The sequence below is a fragment of the Nerophis ophidion genome, linkage group LG23, assembly GCF_033978795.1.
Source record: "Nerophis ophidion isolate RoL-2023_Sa linkage group LG23, RoL_Noph_v1.0, whole genome shotgun sequence".
Taxonomy (NCBI): Eukaryota; Metazoa; Chordata; class Actinopteri; order Syngnathiformes; family Syngnathidae; genus Nerophis; species Nerophis ophidion.
In genome coordinates this window covers 36,254,129-36,272,463 of record NC_084633.1, presented here as the reverse complement: position 1 = coordinate 36,272,463, position 18,335 = coordinate 36,254,129, and the positions used below count along the sequence as shown (strand labels likewise).

The following is an 18,335-nucleotide window of genomic DNA, read 5'->3' as shown; positions in this document are numbered from 1 at the left end:
ACTCGCCAACTCGATTTTTTGCTCACGTGAACGTGGTTTTTCGCTCACGCTCTCTCAGTGGACTTGGGTTTTTCACTCACGCTCACGTGAACTTAGTTTTTCACTCACAAACTTGTGAACTTCGTATTTCGCTCATGCTCTCGCAAACGTGGTTTTTCGCTCACGCTCTCGTTTTCCCTCCCCCACGTGAATGTGGATTTTCTCTCTCAGTCTAGCTCTCGCTAACTTGCTTTTCACTCACGAGAAGTTGAAATTTTCACTCACGCTTTCTCACGTGAACTTGGTATTTCGCTCATGCTCTCGCAAACGTGGTTTTTCGCTCACGTGAACTTGGTTTTTCACTCACAAACTTGTGAACTTGGTATTTCGCTCGCGCTCTCGCCAACTCGATTTTTTGCTCACGTGAGCGTGGTTTCTCGCTCACGCTCTCTCACGTGAACTTGGGTTTTTCACTCACGCTCACGGCTTTATCCTTTTAACATTGGGAACACTATAATAATTCTGCCCACGTTAATCGACATTAAACTGCCTCAAGTTGTTGCTTTGATTAAATCAAATGAAAAAAACCTTTCTTCTACATATAAAAAGTTTAACATTAAACAGTTTCCATTGAAACTGTTTAATGTCAACTCATCATGCTTAACTTATTACAGCATTTGGGAAGCCTGTAGTTGACTTTTATTATGTAAATGTTGTATTTTTATCAACATGTGATAGCAGGGACCCTGCTATTCAAAACTAGGCTGCTACATTACTAATGATTCATGTAACTATAGCTGAAAAAATAGTACAATTGCAATAGGAGAGACTATTCATCCCTAAACACAATGGAGTTCAATTAAATAACAGACAGACAGGGCTTTGCTGCCCCTAAAACACACGCGCGCACGCACACACTCACATAGACACACACAGAAAAATGAGCTAACGTTAGGCTAAGAGCTAATTAGCCTTCATCTCAAGCCTATACTGTGAGCGAGCTGAGCTGCAGTTTAAGTTTCTAGAAGGTCAACGGGCTCATAGTGATGTTTGTAATAGTTGTGACCTGGAAGTGTTTAGTATAATTTGGGTAGAGTCCGCTCCTCCCCTGCTAGACGAATCTGCTCGACGCTAAAGCATAGACGACATCGTTCTGAAGTCTGAATAGCCAGTGCTGATTGGCTGTTACATCGCTCTGAATACGGACTGCTGATTGGCTTTGTATGTAACCAATCAGATGGTTGTGTGGGCGGGACAATGAGGCAGAGACAGAGGCAGAAAGCAGAGCAGCTTGTGAAGACTTCTGCTTCCGAACTTGTTCGGTACGCCCGCGTGCCGAACCGAAACCCCCGTACCGAAACGGTTCAATACAAATACACGTACCGTTACACCCCTAACACGTACCGTTACGCCGCTTATTTATATATTTTTTTATATATATATATATATATACATATACACACACACATACATATACTTTTCGGTACGGGGGGTTCGGTTTGGTGCAGAGGTATACTGAACGAGTTTCCACACGGACATATTAAGTAACGTAAACAATACTCAAAATGCCGGACATTTGAGGCATTTAAGTCTACCCTGACAGCCCCGCAAAAGAGGACATGTCCGGTGAAAAGAAGACGTATGGTCAGTCTATCATAGCCCTATCGCTGCTAGCATACTAGCAAAATAAGACATGTACGGTGCTAGCAGCGACCGGGCTAGGATAGACTGACCATACATATATATATATATATATACATATACATATATATACATACATATATACATATATATACATACATATATACATATATATATACATACATATATACATATATATATATATATATATATGTCTGCTTTAGCACCGCCGGTAAATAGCATGTCAGACCCGGTGTTTGTAATGTGTTGAAAATGAAAATGGCGGCTGTATTACCTCGGCGACGTCACATTCTGACGTCATCGCCTCCAGCGCGATAAACAGAAAGGCGTTTAATTCGCCAAAATTCACCCATTTAGAGTTCGGAAATCGGTTAAAAAAAATATATGGTCTTTTTTCTGCACCATCAAGGTATATATTGACGTTTACATAGGTCTGCTGATAATGTTCCCCTTTAAACCAAGCGCTTGCCTCCGTTTACTCTGAGGGGAAATCTCCAGAGCAAAGTCTGTGTAGTTAGTCTGCCGTGATGATCAAGCCAAACGACGCATGTGCACATGTGCCTGACTTCCTGTTGCCTAAAATGCATTAATAAATTAAGTTTTTTCTGTAATCAAAAAATTAGACTGTGTTACTAACTGTCGAGAATTTTATCGCGAATAATCATAATACCGTTTATTGTTACATTTCTCGTCTATTAACAAGTAAAAAGTCAAGGGCGGTCACGGCATGTTCTTGCCGCAGATCTTGGTCAATTTTTTTAGAGCATTACGGCACGTGGCGAGGGCGGTTGCAGCACTTCCTGTGGTTAAATTCGAGCCCTCGTATTTTTTACCTCAATGGCACTCACCTGACTGAAAAACGTTCACACACGTATCGGTTGGTCTTACTCACGGAAGATTAGAACATCCCTAGGAAGGACGTGGACTTACACAATAATCCTTCTGCTCAGGAACCAGTACTTCCTCTGGTGGCGGTCGTATCCGATGGGCACCTGGCGTATGTAAGGCCGGTTCTTCTGCGCGTCCGTCACGCAGTCCGTAACGCCGGGTACTCGGTGCGCCGCGCAGATCTCACACTGCCACTCGTCTTCCGGGACTTCCTCCAGCGGCGGCTTGACACACTCCAAGTGGTAGACCGCCGAGCAGGTCTCGCAGCAGAGCAGGTCGCCCAGCCGGTGGCAGACGCGGCAGTGGTCGTCGTACTGCATGACGCCGTCGGACATCAGCTCCTCGCGAGCGATGTTGGTGGTCAGGAACTGGTCGACCAAGAACTGAAGCACCTTGATTTTACCCGCCACCGCGCCGAAGGGGTAATCGTCCGCCTCCTGGTACTTGAGGACGTGGTGGTACTCCGTGTCGCTCTCGCAGTACGCGCGCAGCACCTCCGCCCACGTCATGCCGTCGATGAAGTACAGGGTGGAGTTGACGCTGTCCTTGAGGTCGGCGGGGCCGAAGGTGGTGTTGGAGGAGTCCTCCTCGCGCAGGATGGCCTTCAGGAGAGAAATGTGCGTCTCGGCGAGTAAAGTGCACTGCTCCTGGCCCGCCAGCGCCGCGCAGAAGTCCTCGAAGCGGAAGGGCGAGAGGCGCAGCACCGTGCTGAAGTTGCTCAGCACCTCGTAGATGGACGTGGCGTTGAGCAGCTCCTCGCTCGGCAGCAGGAGGTCCTCGGAACACTCTGGCAGCTCCAGAGGGGGAACGTTCTTCTCCTCCAGGATGGGGGTGCGAGGTCGGGGGGCCTTTTTCTTCCCTGTGTGGGGGGGGGGGGGGGGGGGGGGCACAGTGTTAGTAAATCACTCGGCTCGTTCCTGTAACAATATTACATCGTTTCAGTTTGAGTAAATACGCGGAAATGCACTTTCTGTTTTGAAATGACATGGTTTGTGCCACTGCTTAATAACTGTTTCATAAATACACTTTTGGTTGTGAATTCCCTCTCTGCATGAAAGTTTAAAAGTAGCATATATGAATGCAGTATGAAGAAGAATGTTTTAATGTAGACACATAGAATCATCATACTGCTGTCATTATATGTATCAAGTGTTCATTCAAGCCTAAGGCCAAATATCCGCATATATTTATGGTGTATCGTGTCATGGCCTAAAAATATTGAGATATTAATAAAAGGCCGTATCGCCCATGTTCGAAATGAAGTCAAACTCAATGATTGTGAACGATAGGCTAAATTCCCCGAAAAGTGCAGTTCCCCTCGAAGTATAATTTCAGAACTACATTTAGAAACGACTCCCAAGCACAGTGGTTATCAACCTTTTTTCAGTGATGTACCCCCCTGTGAACATTTTTTTAATTCAAGTACCCCCTAATCCAGGGGTCGGGAACCTTTTAGGCTGAGAGAGCCATGAAAGCCAAATATTTCACAATGAATTTCCGTAAGAGCCATATAACATTTTTAAATACTGAATACAACTAAATTTGTGCATTTTTATGTATGACCAACATTTGTAGAGTATAATAGCTCTCTTATTCTTTTTAACAACTTTGTTATTATAAAAGTCAACCAATAATACATATAATACTTCTTACCATTAAGGCGACATCTTGAACAGGTGCGATACAAAACGGATGGTTGGATTAAAATGCATGAGAATGTTTTATAATTTGAACGTTATTTTTGAAACTGTGATTACCAGCGGAATTATTCATTACTTATCGTGTTAAGCAATGTCAGCTAAGATTTATCTGAGAGCCAGATGCAGTCATCTGGCTCTAGAGCCATAGGTTCCCTACCCGTGGTTTAAGCAATAGACACCTTTTTACCTGCACTCTGCCTCCCGCTGTTTCCCACATCTACAAAGCAATTAGCTACGGACTGCCACCTACTGATATGGAAGAGTATTAAACGGTTACTCAGCATAGCTCGGTTGGTAGAGTGGCCGTGCTAGCAACCTGAGGGTTCCAGGTTCGATTCCCGCTTCCGCCATCCTAGTCACTGCAGTTGTGTCCTTGGGCAAAACACTTTACACACCTGCCCCCAGTGCCACCCACACTGCTTTAAATGTAACTTAGATATTGGGTGTCACTTTGTAAAGCGCTTTGAGTCATTAGAGAAAAGCGCTATATAAATATAATTATCTGAGAGTAGTCATGTAGTCATCAAAAGAGCCACATCTGGCTCTAGAGCCATAGGTTTCCTACCCCTGCCCTAATCAGAGCAAAGCATTTTTGGTTGAAAAAAAAGAGATAAAGAAGTAAAATACAGCACTATGTCATCAGTTTCTGATTTATTACATTGTATAACAGTGCAAAAATATTGCTCATTTGTAGTGGTCTTTCTTGAACTATTTGGTAAAAAAGATATAAAAATAACTAAAAACGTGTTGAAAAACAAACAAGTGATTCAATGATAAAGATTCCTACACATAGAAGTAATCATCAACTTAAAGTGCCCTCTTTGCGTATCGTAATAGAAATCCAAGTGATTCATCAACTTAATTCTAAACATTTTTTCACAAAAAAATACATCTTTAACATCAATATTTATGGAACATGTCCGCAAAAAATCTAGCTGTCAACACTGAATATTGCGTTATGAACTTACATTCATATATTGTTGAAGTATTATTCAATAAATATATTTATAAAGGATTTTTGAATTGTTGCTATTTATAGAATATTTTGTAAAAAATCTCACGTACCCCTTGGCATAGCTTCAAGTACCCCCAGGGGTACGCGTACCCCCATTTGAGAACCACTGCCCTATCATACCTGCCAAACCTCACGATTTTCCCGGAAGGAGTCCCGAATTTCAGTGCCCCTCCCGAAAATCTCCCGGGGCAACCATTCTCCCCAATTTCTCCTGATTTCCATATTAGGAGCGTGCCTTTAGCGTCATGAAGTTTGGTTCTTTAATTAATTTATTATGGGGCTCGGGATCTTTCTGTGTGGAGTTTGCATGTTCTCCCCGTGAATGCGTGGGTTCCCTCCGGGTACTCCGGCTTCCTCCCACCTCCAAAGACATGCACCTGGGGATAGGCCCCTCCCACCTCCAAAGACATGCACCTGGGGATAGGTTGATTGGCAACACTAAATTGGCCCTAGTGTGTGAATGTGAGTGTGAATGTTGTCTGTCTATCTGTGTTGGCCCTGCGATGACGTGGCGACTTGTCCAGGGTGTACCCCGCCTTCCGCCCGATTGTAGCTGAGATAGGCGCCAGCGCCCCCCGTGACCCCGAAAGGGAATAAGCGGTAGAAAATGGATGGATGGATGGATGGATGGATGGATGGGTCTACTGAAAATGTGACCAAGTCTGCTGGGTCAAAGGTAGCGTGAGTGAGTGAGTGAATTATATTTATATAGCGCTTTTCTCTCGTGACTCAAGCGCTTTATATAGTGAAACCCGATATCTAAGTTACAGTTAAACCAGTACCTTTAAAAAGTGTATACACAGAAATGTTAATATTTGGTTACATGCCACTTGGAAAGTTTCACTGCAATAAGGTGCTTTTGGTAGCCATCCACAAGCTTCTGCTCGAAGTTTTGACCACTCCTCTTGACAAAATTGGTGCAGTTCAGCTACATTCGTTGTAGTTTTTGGACATGGACTTGTTTCTTCAGCATTGCCCACATGTTTATGTCAGGACTTTGGGAAGGCCATTCTAAACAGTTCAGCTACATTCGTTGTTGTTTTTGGACATGGACTTGTTTCTTCAGCATTGCCCACATGTTTATGTCAGGACTTTGGGAAGGCCATTCTAAACAGTTCAGCTACATTCGTTGTTGTTTTTGGACATGGACTTGTTTCTTCAGCATTGCCCACATGTTTATGTCAGGACTTTGGGAAGGCCATTCTAAACAGTTCAGCTACATTCGTTGTTGTTTTTGGACATGGACTTGTTTCTTCAGCATTGCCCACATGTTTATGTCAGGACTTTGGGAAGGCCATTCTAAACAGTTCAGCTACATTCGTTGTTGTTTTTGGACATGGACTTGTTTCTTCAGCATTGCCCACATGTTTATGTCAGGACTTTGGGAAGGCCATTCTAAACAGTTCAGCTACATTCGTTGTTGTTTTTGGACATGGACTTGTTTCTTCAGCATTGCCCACATGTTTATGTCAGGACTTTGGGAAGGCCATTCTAAACAGTTCAGCTACATTCGTTGTTGTTTTTGGACATGGACTTGTTTCTTCAGCATTGCCCACATGTTTATGTCAGGACTTTGGGAAGGCCATTCTAAACAGTTCAGCTACATTCGTTGTTGTTTTTGGACATGGACTTGTTTCTTCAGCATTGCCCACATGTTTATGTCAGGACTTTGGGAAGGCCATTCTAAACAGTTCAGCTACATTCGTTGTTGTTTTTGGACATGGACTTGTTTCTTCAGCATTGCCCACATGTTTATGTCAGGACTTTGGGAAGGCCATTCTAAACAGTTCAGCTACATTCGTTGTTGTTTTTGGACATGGACTTGTTTCTTCAGCATTGCCCACATGTTTATGTCAGGACTTTGGGAAGGCCATTCTAAACAGTTCAGCTACATTCGTTGTTGTTTTTGGACATGGACTTGTTTCTTCAGCATTGCCCACATGTTTATGTCAGGACTTTGGGAAGGCCATTCTAAACAGTTCAGCTACATTCGTTGTTGTTTTTGGACATGGACTTGTTTCTTCAGCATTGCCCACATGTTTATGTCAGGACTTTGGGAAGGCCATTCTAAACAGTTCAGCTACATTCGTTGTTGTTTTTGGACATGGACTTGTTTCTTCAGCATTGCCCACATGTTTATGTCAGGACTTTGGGAAGGCCATTCTAAAACCTTCATTCTAGCCTGATTTAGCCATTTCTTTAGCCCAGAGTCTTATGACTCCATCACACGAGCCCTATTCAAATGGGTTCAGAGAAGTCAACAGGTGTGGTCAATCATAATCACGCATATGAAGTTAAGAGGCCATGTCATGAAGCTAATTTGATTTGATTGTAACTTTTCTATACCAAAATTGACTTATTGTATACATCAATTTTATGTTACTGTATGTATACTTTTGACCGAGCAGATTTGGTCACTACTAGGGATGCACCGATTAATCGGTAACCGAATATATTCGGCTGAATATGGCAAAAAAAGCCACATTCGGCCTTCGGTGGAATAAGTTAAAAACAAGGCCGAATAGTGGCGTGTGACGCAATTTTTTGACGTGGTGACGCAATCAACCAACGTGCAGTGACGTTGGGATATGTTGTGTACCTGTATAAGTGTATGAGGTTACAAGCACACACTTATTGAGATTTAGTGGGGCCTCTGTTTACATTATTAGCATATCTACTGTGGCTAAGCAGACTTTTGCCAAAAGGACAATAATTCATTTGTTGTGGGTTTATCCACTTTAATGCACTTTATTTTTTTTTGGAATGCATGTTTTGTTTGAAGGCCTAATATAAATGAAAAACTTTGTGCTTTTTTTGAAAAGCAAAGGCTACTGGATTATTAAAAAAATGTCAATATTCAATAAAAAATTACTTTATTTGAAAAACATGTCTAAATATTTATTCGAGGCTATTTATGCAATATAAAAAAAAATATGAAAAACTGCATTCATTATTCGGTATTCGGCCAAGCGTTTAAATTTTATTCGGCTTCGGCCACAAATTTTCATTTCGGTGCATCCCTAGTCACTACCCTTTAACGTCCGCATGCTGTCCTCAGTCAAGTCCGCTTTTCACCCTCCATCAGTGTGTGAATGTGTGTGTGAACGGGTGAATGTGGAAATAGTGTCAAAGCGCTTTGAGTTCCTGAAAAACTTAGAAAAGCGCTAAACAAGTACAATCCATTTACCTTTTCCTCCATATAAACAGCGTGCCGGCCCAGTAACAGAACATCTATGGCTTTTGGACCTCAGTGCACACACAACAACCTATCTCAGTCTTTTTCAACCACTGTGCCGCGGCACACACAAGTGTGCCGTGAAATAGTCTGGCGTGCCGTGGGAGATAATGTAATTTTACCTAATTGGGGTAAATATATTTTTTGCGCAACAGTTATTATAATTAGCAATTAACGGGTCGTTGTTGAGAGTTTGTACAGGGCAGGTAGCTAATTGCGTTGTAGATGTCAGGAACATGTGTGAGACGACGATGGTTTGTCATGATCACAACATGCAGACGACGGGGGGGAGGCAGCGTGCAGTCAGAAAGGTATCTAATAAACACAAGGCGGGTGCCGCTAAGAAAAGGCGTTGAAGCTTAGGCACGGCTATGCAAAACAAAACTAAAACTGAACTGGCTGCAAAGAAGACAAAACACAAAATGCTGGACAACAGCAAAGACTTACAGCGTGTGGAGCGGAGACGGCGTCCACAAAGTACACCCGTACATGACGAAAAAAATCTACAATGTCCCCACAAAGAAGGACAGGTGGTGACAGTACACCTACTTTGAGACAAGATCTATACTGATGCATGCTTGGTTGTGCTTTAAAGTCATATCCAACAATTGCGAAAACGACTTTTTACAGTCAATATCGGCGACTAAGTTTCATTTTTTTGTGATTTCTGCTTGTGGGGTGCCTCAGGATATTTCAACGAAAAAAAATGTGCTTTGGGTCAAAAAAAGGTTTAAAAACACTGACCTATCTGGAGTATTCAAATATTCATTATATATATATATATATATATATATATATATATATATATATATATATATATATATATACAGTGAATTATATTTATACAGCGCTTTTCTGTAGTGACTCAAAGCGCTTTACATAGTGAAACCCAATATCTAAGTTACATTTAAACCGGTGTGGGTGGCACTGGGAGCAGGTGGGTAAAGTGTCTTGCTCTAGGACACAACGGCAGTGACTAGGTTGGCCGAAGCGGGGATCGAACCTGGAACCCTCAAGTTACTGGCACGGCCACTCTACCAACCGAGCTATACCGCCCCTTAGGATTCCTCGGGAAGAGCTACACGAAGCATATAAGAATATATATATATATATATATATGTGTGTATATATATATATATATATATATATATATATGTATGTATGTTTACATACAGTGGGGCAAAAAAGTATTTAGTCAGCCAGCGATTGTGCAAGTTCTCACACTTAAAATGAGGACAGAGGTCTGTAATTTTCATCATAGGTACACTTCAACTGTGAGAGACAGAATGTGAAAAAAATTTTCAGGAATTCACATTGTAGGAATTTTAAATCATTTATTTGTAAATGATGGTGGAAAATAAGTATTTGGTCAACCATTCAAAGCTCTCACTGATGGAAGGAGGTTTTGGCTCAAAATCTCAGGATACATGGCCCCATTCATTCTTTCCTTAACACGGATCAATCGCCCTGTCCCCTTAGCAGAAAAACAGCCCCAAAGCATGATGTTTCCACCCCCATGCTTCACAGTAGGTATGGTGTTCTTGGGATGCAACTCAGTATTTTTCTTCCTCCGAACACGACAAGTTGAGTTTATACCAGGAGTCGGGAACCTTTTTGGCTGAGAGAGCCAAGAACCCAAATATTTGAAAATGTATTTCCGTAAGAGCCATATAATATTTTTTTTAACACCGAACACAACTAAACGCGTATATTTTGAAGTAAGACCAACATTTCATGTCTCTTATTCTTTCTAAAAATATTGTTATTCTGAAGCTAAATGTGGAGGTGGCATGGCCTGCGGGCCTGCATCGAAGCAGGGTGTTGCCAGGACCGGCCTCGTAATCAGCGACAGGTTCGTAGATGGCCCAGCTGGGCCTGGTTATCTAATCACCTGTTGCTCTGTTTATAAGCAGCAGTTAGGAGGAGAGACGAGGTCGGGGCTCGAGCCAGAGTGCGAGCGAGAACAAAAGAGAAAAAGACAAATACTGGAAAGCAACTGAGAGACTTACTGAAAAATAAAATATTGTAACCCTGAAACAGGCTCTCATGTCAGTGCCTGGTGGTCTGAAAAAACCCCAGGAGGGCAAGCCCCACACTAACCAATAATGAATAACTTACTTCTTACCATTAACGCAACTTCTTGAACATAAAAATGCATGAGAATGTTTCATATTTTGAATGTTATTTTTCATTACAAGTCGAATTATTCATTACTTATCGTATTAAGCAGCAACAGCTCAGATTTATCTGAGAGCCGGATGCAGTCATCAAAAGAACCATATCTGGCTCGCGAGCCATAGGTTCCCTACCCCTGGTTTATACCATAAAGTTCTATTTTGGTTTCATCTGACCACATGACATTCTCCCGATCCTCTGCTGTATCATCCATGTATCCATTTTGGTATAAACTCAACTCGTCGTGTTTGGAGGAAGAAGAAAACTGAGTTGCATCCCAAGAACACCACACCTACTGTGAAGCAGGGGGGTGGAAACATCATGCTTTGGGGCTGTTTTTCTGCTTAGGGGACAGGACGATTGATCCGTGTTAAGGAAAGAATGAATGGGGCCATGTATCCTGAGATTTTGAGCCAAAACCTCCTTCCATCAGTGAGACCTTTGAATGGTTAACCAAATACTTATTTTCCACCATCATTTACAAATAAATTCTTCAAAATTCCTACAATGTGAATTCCTGGATTTTTTTTCCACATTCTGTCTCTCACAGTTGAAGTGTACCTATGATAAAAATTACAGACCTCTGTCATCTTTTTAAGTGGGAGAACTTGCACAATCGCTGGCTGACTAAATACCTTTTTGCCCCACTGTATATACATATATACACACACACATTTTTACAGTATGTGTATATATGTGTGTAAACACACACATCCCAACGGGCCTTTTAAATATCTCCCTTATTCTGAGGTCCCAAGGTTGGCAAGTATGCTCCCTAGCACTCAACTTGTAAACAAATGATATCAGTGCAAGTATCAACTCTGGGGTTGTCACAACAAAGCTGCAAGCTAGCGTAATAGCGGAGATAAAGTGGCAAGCTAGTGAGCTACATTTCGGCACTAGCGGAAAAATGTTGGTTTAAAAGTGGAATAAAGTTCGACATGTGCGCATGGTGCTGCTTAGCATTAAGTTGAGAGTGCAGATGTTGCCAGTATCAGACTCGTATCAGTATCAGTATGAGTATCAGACTCGAGGAGGAAGCTAGGCTAACGCTAGCATCCACCTCCACCTCCACCTGCGGCCTGGCTTCATACAAAGTCGGCGTTCTCCATTTCGAACAGTCGGTAGAAAAGTGTCCGGGTGTTAGGAAAGTGTTACCGGGAGTGCTGGCGTGCGTGCTGTGGCTGCGGAAGCTGGAGTCCGTGCAGTCGCTAGCATCATCCCCGTCCTCCAGCACATCATCCAGGCAGTCCGAGTCCGCTTTGAGGGCCTCGTCCTCGGACGGCGCTTCCTCCTCGGCCGGCTCGTCGTCGTCCTCCTCCGACCTCAGGCTGACGGCGTCGTCGTCCTCGTCGCTCTCATGGTCGTCGTAGACCACCGCCTTGTTGTAGCCGGGCGCCCTCCTCCCTCCGCGGCCGCCGCCGCCGCCTCGTCCTCCGCGGCCGCCTCTGCCTCGTCCTCTCCCCCGCTTGGCGACCACGGAACCTCGCTTCCTTTTGCGGCTCGGCTTGGCCGCCTCCCGCACCGGGCTCTCCGCGCCTTCGTCCCCGCTGTCGCGGACGCGGGGCTTGATGTTCCTCCGCGGCCGCAGGCCCCGGCTGGTGGCCGCGTTGGCCGCGGTGTCTTCGGTCGGCAGCGGCGCTTTGGGCGGCCTGCCTCTTTTGCCTCTCATTCTCCGCCAAGTCTAGTCTTTTCCCGAGCCCGACGATTGCGTCCGCTTAGCGCACCGAAGCGGTCCCCCTGCGATGCCGGAGCGATCATCCGAGCCCGCGGCCCCCCTTGTGTGTTGTCGGGAGTGGAAGCTCACAATGTTAGCCCGGCGCCCCGTTTTGGTTCGCCGAGAGCCGCCATTTTTCTTCTGTGTCTCTCTGGCTCCACAAACACTAGGCCTCTGCGCGGTGGTCACGTGGTGCGGCTGGGAGCCGCGGAATGGCAACAATGACTTCAAACTCAATACATATTTACTTCTAGTGTTAATATTATGTTTTTTTTTAAATCTTGTATCATTGAAAAACATTTTTGTTTTTTAAGACGTTATTAAGTTCCATAGCACATCATTAAAATGACTTTTTTTTTTTTTTTTTTTTTTTTTTCATATATCATTGAAATAACTGAAAAACATATTTGTGTTTTATGTCATATGATTAAAAATGAATGTAAAATATTTGTTTGTCGTATTAAAATGGCATTTATTTTATTCATTTTTTATAAATATTGTTTCGTAATAATATATCATTAAAACGACTAAAGTAACATTTTTTTATTTTATTCCTTTTTTTAAAACACATTTTGTGTCATATTAAAAAGACATTAGTTTTATTCATTTACATTTATTTTTTTTTTATAATAATTAATGTTACATATGTAATCTAAATCAGTGGTCCCCAACCTTTTTGTATTTTGTATCCACGGGCTGGTCAAAGCTTAATTTTTTGTCCCGCGGCCCGGGGGGGGAATCCTTTTTTTTTTTTTCTTTGTCATGAAAAAGGGAGGTTTTTGTGGTTGGTGCACTAATTGTAAGTGTATATTGTGTTTTCTATGTTGATTTAATTTAAAATATATATATATATGTATATATACATATATATATTTTTTATTTATTTATTTATTTATTTTATTTTAATAAAAATGAATAAAAAATGATTCTGGGCCGTGGCCCGATTGGCACCACTGATTTAAATGACTGAAATAACATTTTTGTTTTTTTAAGATGTTATTAAGTTCCATAGCACATCATTCAAATTACATTTATTTTATTATTATTTTTATATTGTGTTGTTTTGTATTATATATCATTGACACAACTGAAAAAAACATATTTGTGTGTTATATTATATGATTAAAAACACTGTAATTAAATGTAAATATTTCTTTGTCATATTAAAATGGCATTTTTTATAAATATTGTTTTATAATAATGTTACATATATCATCAAAATGACTGAAATAACATTTTAGGTGTTAAACATTGTTATGCATCACATCATTAAAATGACTAAAATAAAATGTATTTTATTCATTTTTTTAAAACATTTTTTGTCATATTAAAAAGCCATTAATTTTATTCATTTTTAAAAAATATTGTTTTATAATAACTGATGTCACATATATCGTCAAAATGACTGAAATAACATATTTGTTTTTTAAGACGTTATTAAGTTCCATAGCACATCATTAAAATGACAACTTATTTTATTATTATTATTATTACTACATTGTGTTGTTTTATATTGTATATCATTTAAACTGAAAAACATATTTGTGCTTTATATCATATGATTAAAAATACTGAAATCAATTGTAAATATTTCTTTGTCATATTAAAATGGCATTTTTTTAAAATAACGTATTATAATAATGTTACATATATCATCAAAATGACTGAAATAAAATTTTTGTTTTTAAACATTATGTATCACATCATTAAAATGACTAAAATAACATTTATTTTATTCATTTTTGAAAAATATTGTTTTATAATAATTGATGTTATTTCATCAAAATGACTGAAATAACATTTTTGTTTTTAAGACGTTATTAAGTTCCATAGCATATCATTAAAATTACAAAATTATTATTTTTTTTAATATTGTGTTGTTTTATATCATATATTATTGAAACAACTGAAAAACATATTTGTGTTTTATGTCATATGATTAAAAATTAATGTAAAATATTTATTTGTCATATTGAAATGGCATTTATTTTATTCATTTTTTATCAATATTGTTTCATAATGTTACATATATCATCAAAAAGACTGAAATAACATTTTTGTTTTTAAGACGTTATTAAGTTAGCACATCATTAAAATTACATTTATATATTTTTTTTATATTGTGTTGTTTTATATCATATATCATTGAAGCAACTGAAAAACTTAATTGTGCTTTATATAATATGATTAAAAATACTGAAAGTAATGTAAATATTTATTTGTCATATTAAAACGGCATTTATTTTATTCATTTTTTTATAAATATTGCTTTATAATAATGTTACATATATCATCAAAATGACTGAAATAACATTTTTGTTTTAAAACATTGTTATGCATCACATAATTAAAATGATTAAAATAACATTTGTTTCATTCCTTTTTTTAAAACATATTTTTGTCATATTAAAAATACATGAATTTTTGTAATTTTTAAAGAATATTGTTTTATGATAATTAGTGTTACATATATCATCAAAATTACTGAAATAACATTGGTTTTTAAGACGTCAGTCATTTCCATAACAGATCATTAAAATTCCATTTACTTTATTATTTTTTATAGTGTTGTTTTGTATAATTGAAACAACTGAAAAACATATTTGTGCTTTTTATCATATGATTAAAAATACTGAAATTAAATGTCAATATTTATTTGTCATATGAAAATGGCATTTATTTTTTCATTTTTTATAAATATTGTTTTGTAATAATGTTACATACATCCTCAAAATGACAGAAATAACATTTTTGTTTTTAAACATTGTTATGTATCACATGATTAAAATGACCAAAATAACATTTATTTTATTTATTTTTTAAAACATCTTTTTTGTCATATTTTTAATATGACAAAAAAAGATGACTAAAATAACATTAATTTGATTAATTTTTGAAAAATATTGTTTTGTAATAATTGATGTTACATATATCATTAAAATGACTGAAATAACATTTTTGTTTTTCCAAGACGTTATTAAGTTCCATATCACATTATTAAAATGACATTCATTACATTTTTTTATATGGTGTTGTTTTGTATCATTGAAACAACTGAAAACATATTCAGCTAATTTTTTTAAACTTAACGCCCAAAAAACGGAAATGCTGATTATCGGTCCTGCTAGACACCGACCTCTATTTAATAATACAACTTTAACATTTGACAACCAAATAATAAAACAAGGTGACTCGGTAAAGAATCTGGGTATTATCTTCGACCCAATTCTCTCCTTTGAGTTACACATTAAAGGCGTTACTAAAACGGCCTTCTTTCATCTCCGTAATATCGCTAAAATTCGCTCCATTTTGTCCACTAAAGACGCCGAAATGATTATCCATGCGTTTGTTACGCCTCGTCTCGATTACTGTAACGTATTATTTTGGGGTCTCCCCATGTCTAGCATTAAAAGATTACAGTTGGTACAAAATGCGGCTGCTAGACTTTTGACAAGCACAAAAAAAGTTTGATCATATTACGCCTGTACTGTATATACCTTTATATACATATATACCTATACTGGCTCACCTGCACTGGCTTCCTGTGCACTTACGATGTGACTTTAAGGTTTTACTACTTACGTATAAAATACTACACGGTCTAGCTCCAGCCTATCTTGCCGATTGCATTGTACCATATGTCCCGGCAAGAAATCTGCCTTCAAAAGACTCCGGCTTATTAGTGATTCCCAAAGCCCAAAAAAAGTCTGCGGGCTATAGAGCGTTTTCCGTTCGAGCTCCAGTACCCTGGAATGCCCTCCCGGTAACAGTTCGAGATGCTACCTCAGTAGAAGCATTTAAGTCTCACCTTAAAACTCATCTGTATACTCTAGCCTTTAAATATACCTCCTTTTTAGACCAGTTGATCTGCCGCTTCTTTTCTTTTTTCTCCTATGTCCCCCCTACGGTCCGATGACCATATATGAAGTACTGGCTGTCCAGAGTCGAGACCCAGGATTGACCGCTCGTCGGGACCCAGGATGGACCGCTCGCCTGTGTATCGGTTGGGGACATCTCTACGCTGCTGATCCGACTCCGCTTGGGATGGTTTCCTGTGGACGGGACTCTCGCTGCTGTCTTGGATCCGCTTTGAACTGAACTCTCGCAGCTGTGTTGGAGCCACTATGGATTGAACTTTCACAGTATCATGTTAGACCCGCTCGACATCCATTGCTTTCGGTCCCCTGGGGGGAGGGGGGGGGGGGGTTGCCCACATATGCGGTCCTCTTCAAGGTTTCTCATAGTCATCATTGTCACTGTCGTCCCACTGGATGTGAATTCTCCCTGCCCACTGGGTGTGAGTTTTCCTTGCCCTTTTGTGGGTTCTTCCGAGGATGTCGTAGTCGTAGCGGTTTGTGCAGTCCTTTGAGACATTTGTGATTTGGGGCTATATAAATAAACATTGATTGATTGATTGATTGATTGATATTCGTGCTTTATATCACAATTAAAAATATGAAATGAATGTAAATATTTCTTTGTCATATTAAAAAGGCATTTATCCTATTCATTTTTTATAAATGTTGCTTTATAATATTGTTACATATATATAATCAAAATGACAAAAATAATTTTTAGTTTTTAAACATTATTGTTATATATATTATTGTTTTATTACGTTATTATTGTTCTATATCATAAAAATGACTAAAATAGCATTTATTTTAGTCATTTAGTAAATTGCAATTTAGTAAACTAAAAAGGCCGTATTGGCATGTGTTGCAATGTTAATATTTCATCATTGATATATAAACTATCAGACTGCGTGGTGGCTAGTAGTGGCTTTCAGTAGACCTTAAGTTTGGTCCGTAGGCTGAGGCCTCTGCGCTCCCAGACAGAACTGCGGAGTCGGCCGAATGCAGCACTTGCATGCGCTATCCAATGCAACGTGGATGTTGCCCATGCGGGACGAGGTGCTACCCAGGTAGACAAACTTTTCAACAGCTTTGAGGTCCTCACCATTCACGCTGACGAGGGGCTCAGTGTACGGGTCTCCAGGAGCAGGTTGATGCATCGCCTCTGTTTTCTTTGAACTGATGGTAAGTCCGAAGTCTGAGCATGCTGTGGCGAAGTTCTTCATAGCATTCAGGACACAGTCGTCCGCAAACAGGAAGTCACGAACCTTGGTGGTCTGTACTTTTGTCCTTGCATGGAGTCTTCGCAGATTAAACAGCTTGCCATCAGTACGGTAGCACAGGTCTACCCCCATGTCCCCAGACCGGAAAGCATCTGTGAGCATGGCTGAGAACATCATGCTGAACAGAGTGGGTGCCAGAACACAACCTTGTTTGACTCCATTTTCCACATGGAAAGGCTCAGATGATGCGCCGTTGTCCTGGACTTTTGCTTGCATTCCATCTTGGAATTCACGGACCATGTTAAAGGGGAACATTATCACAATTTCAAAAGGGTTAAAAACAATAAAAATCAGTTCCCAGTGGCTTGTTGTATTTTCTGAATTTTTTTTCAAAATTTTACCGGTCTCGGAATATCCCTAAATAAAGCTTTAAAGTGCCTTATTTCGGCTCTCTGCGAAGACACTGGCCATTTCTCTGTGACGTCATACAGTGCTGCCAATGTAAACAAACAATGGGAATACCACAGCAAGATATAGCGACATTAGCTCGGATTCAAACTCGGATTTCAGCGATTTAAGCGATTCAACAGATTACGCAAGTATTGAAACAGATGGTTGGAGTATGAAAGTATTGAAGAAGAAACTGAAGCTATTGAGCGAATTCATAGCCATAGCATGGCCGAATAGCTGCGTTAGCATCGCCGGTAAAATGTGCAGACCAAACGATCAGGACTTTCGCATCTTTTGACACTGGAGCAACTTAAATCCGTCGATTGGTAAGTGTTTGTTTCGCATTAAATGTGGGTGGAAGGAAACGTAATATAGTTGCATCTACAGGTTATCCATACATCTCTGTGCCATGTCTGCTTTAGCACCGCCGGTAAATA

At 39.9% G+C, this 18,335-nt stretch overlaps 1 protein-coding gene across 3 annotated transcripts in view; it reads right to left on the bottom strand.

Annotated features, from left to right (window-relative positions):
* The window catches only part of bptf (bromodomain PHD finger transcription factor), a 128,880-nt gene extending 116,316 nt beyond the window's left edge, over positions 1–12,564 (bottom strand). For all 3 annotated transcript variants that reach the window (XM_061884281.1, XM_061884279.1, XM_061884280.1), the window contains exons 1-2: positions 11,813–12,564; positions 2,572–3,388 (exon numbers count right to left, since the gene is read on the bottom strand). In XM_061884281.1, the coding sequence (XP_061740265.1) occupies positions 2,572–3,388; positions 11,813–12,326 (1,331 nt within the window). In that variant the 5' untranslated portion in view covers positions 12,327–12,564. The remainder of the gene's footprint in view (positions 1–2,571; positions 3,389–11,812) is intronic.
* Positions 12,565–18,335: the final 5,771 nt, after the last annotated feature.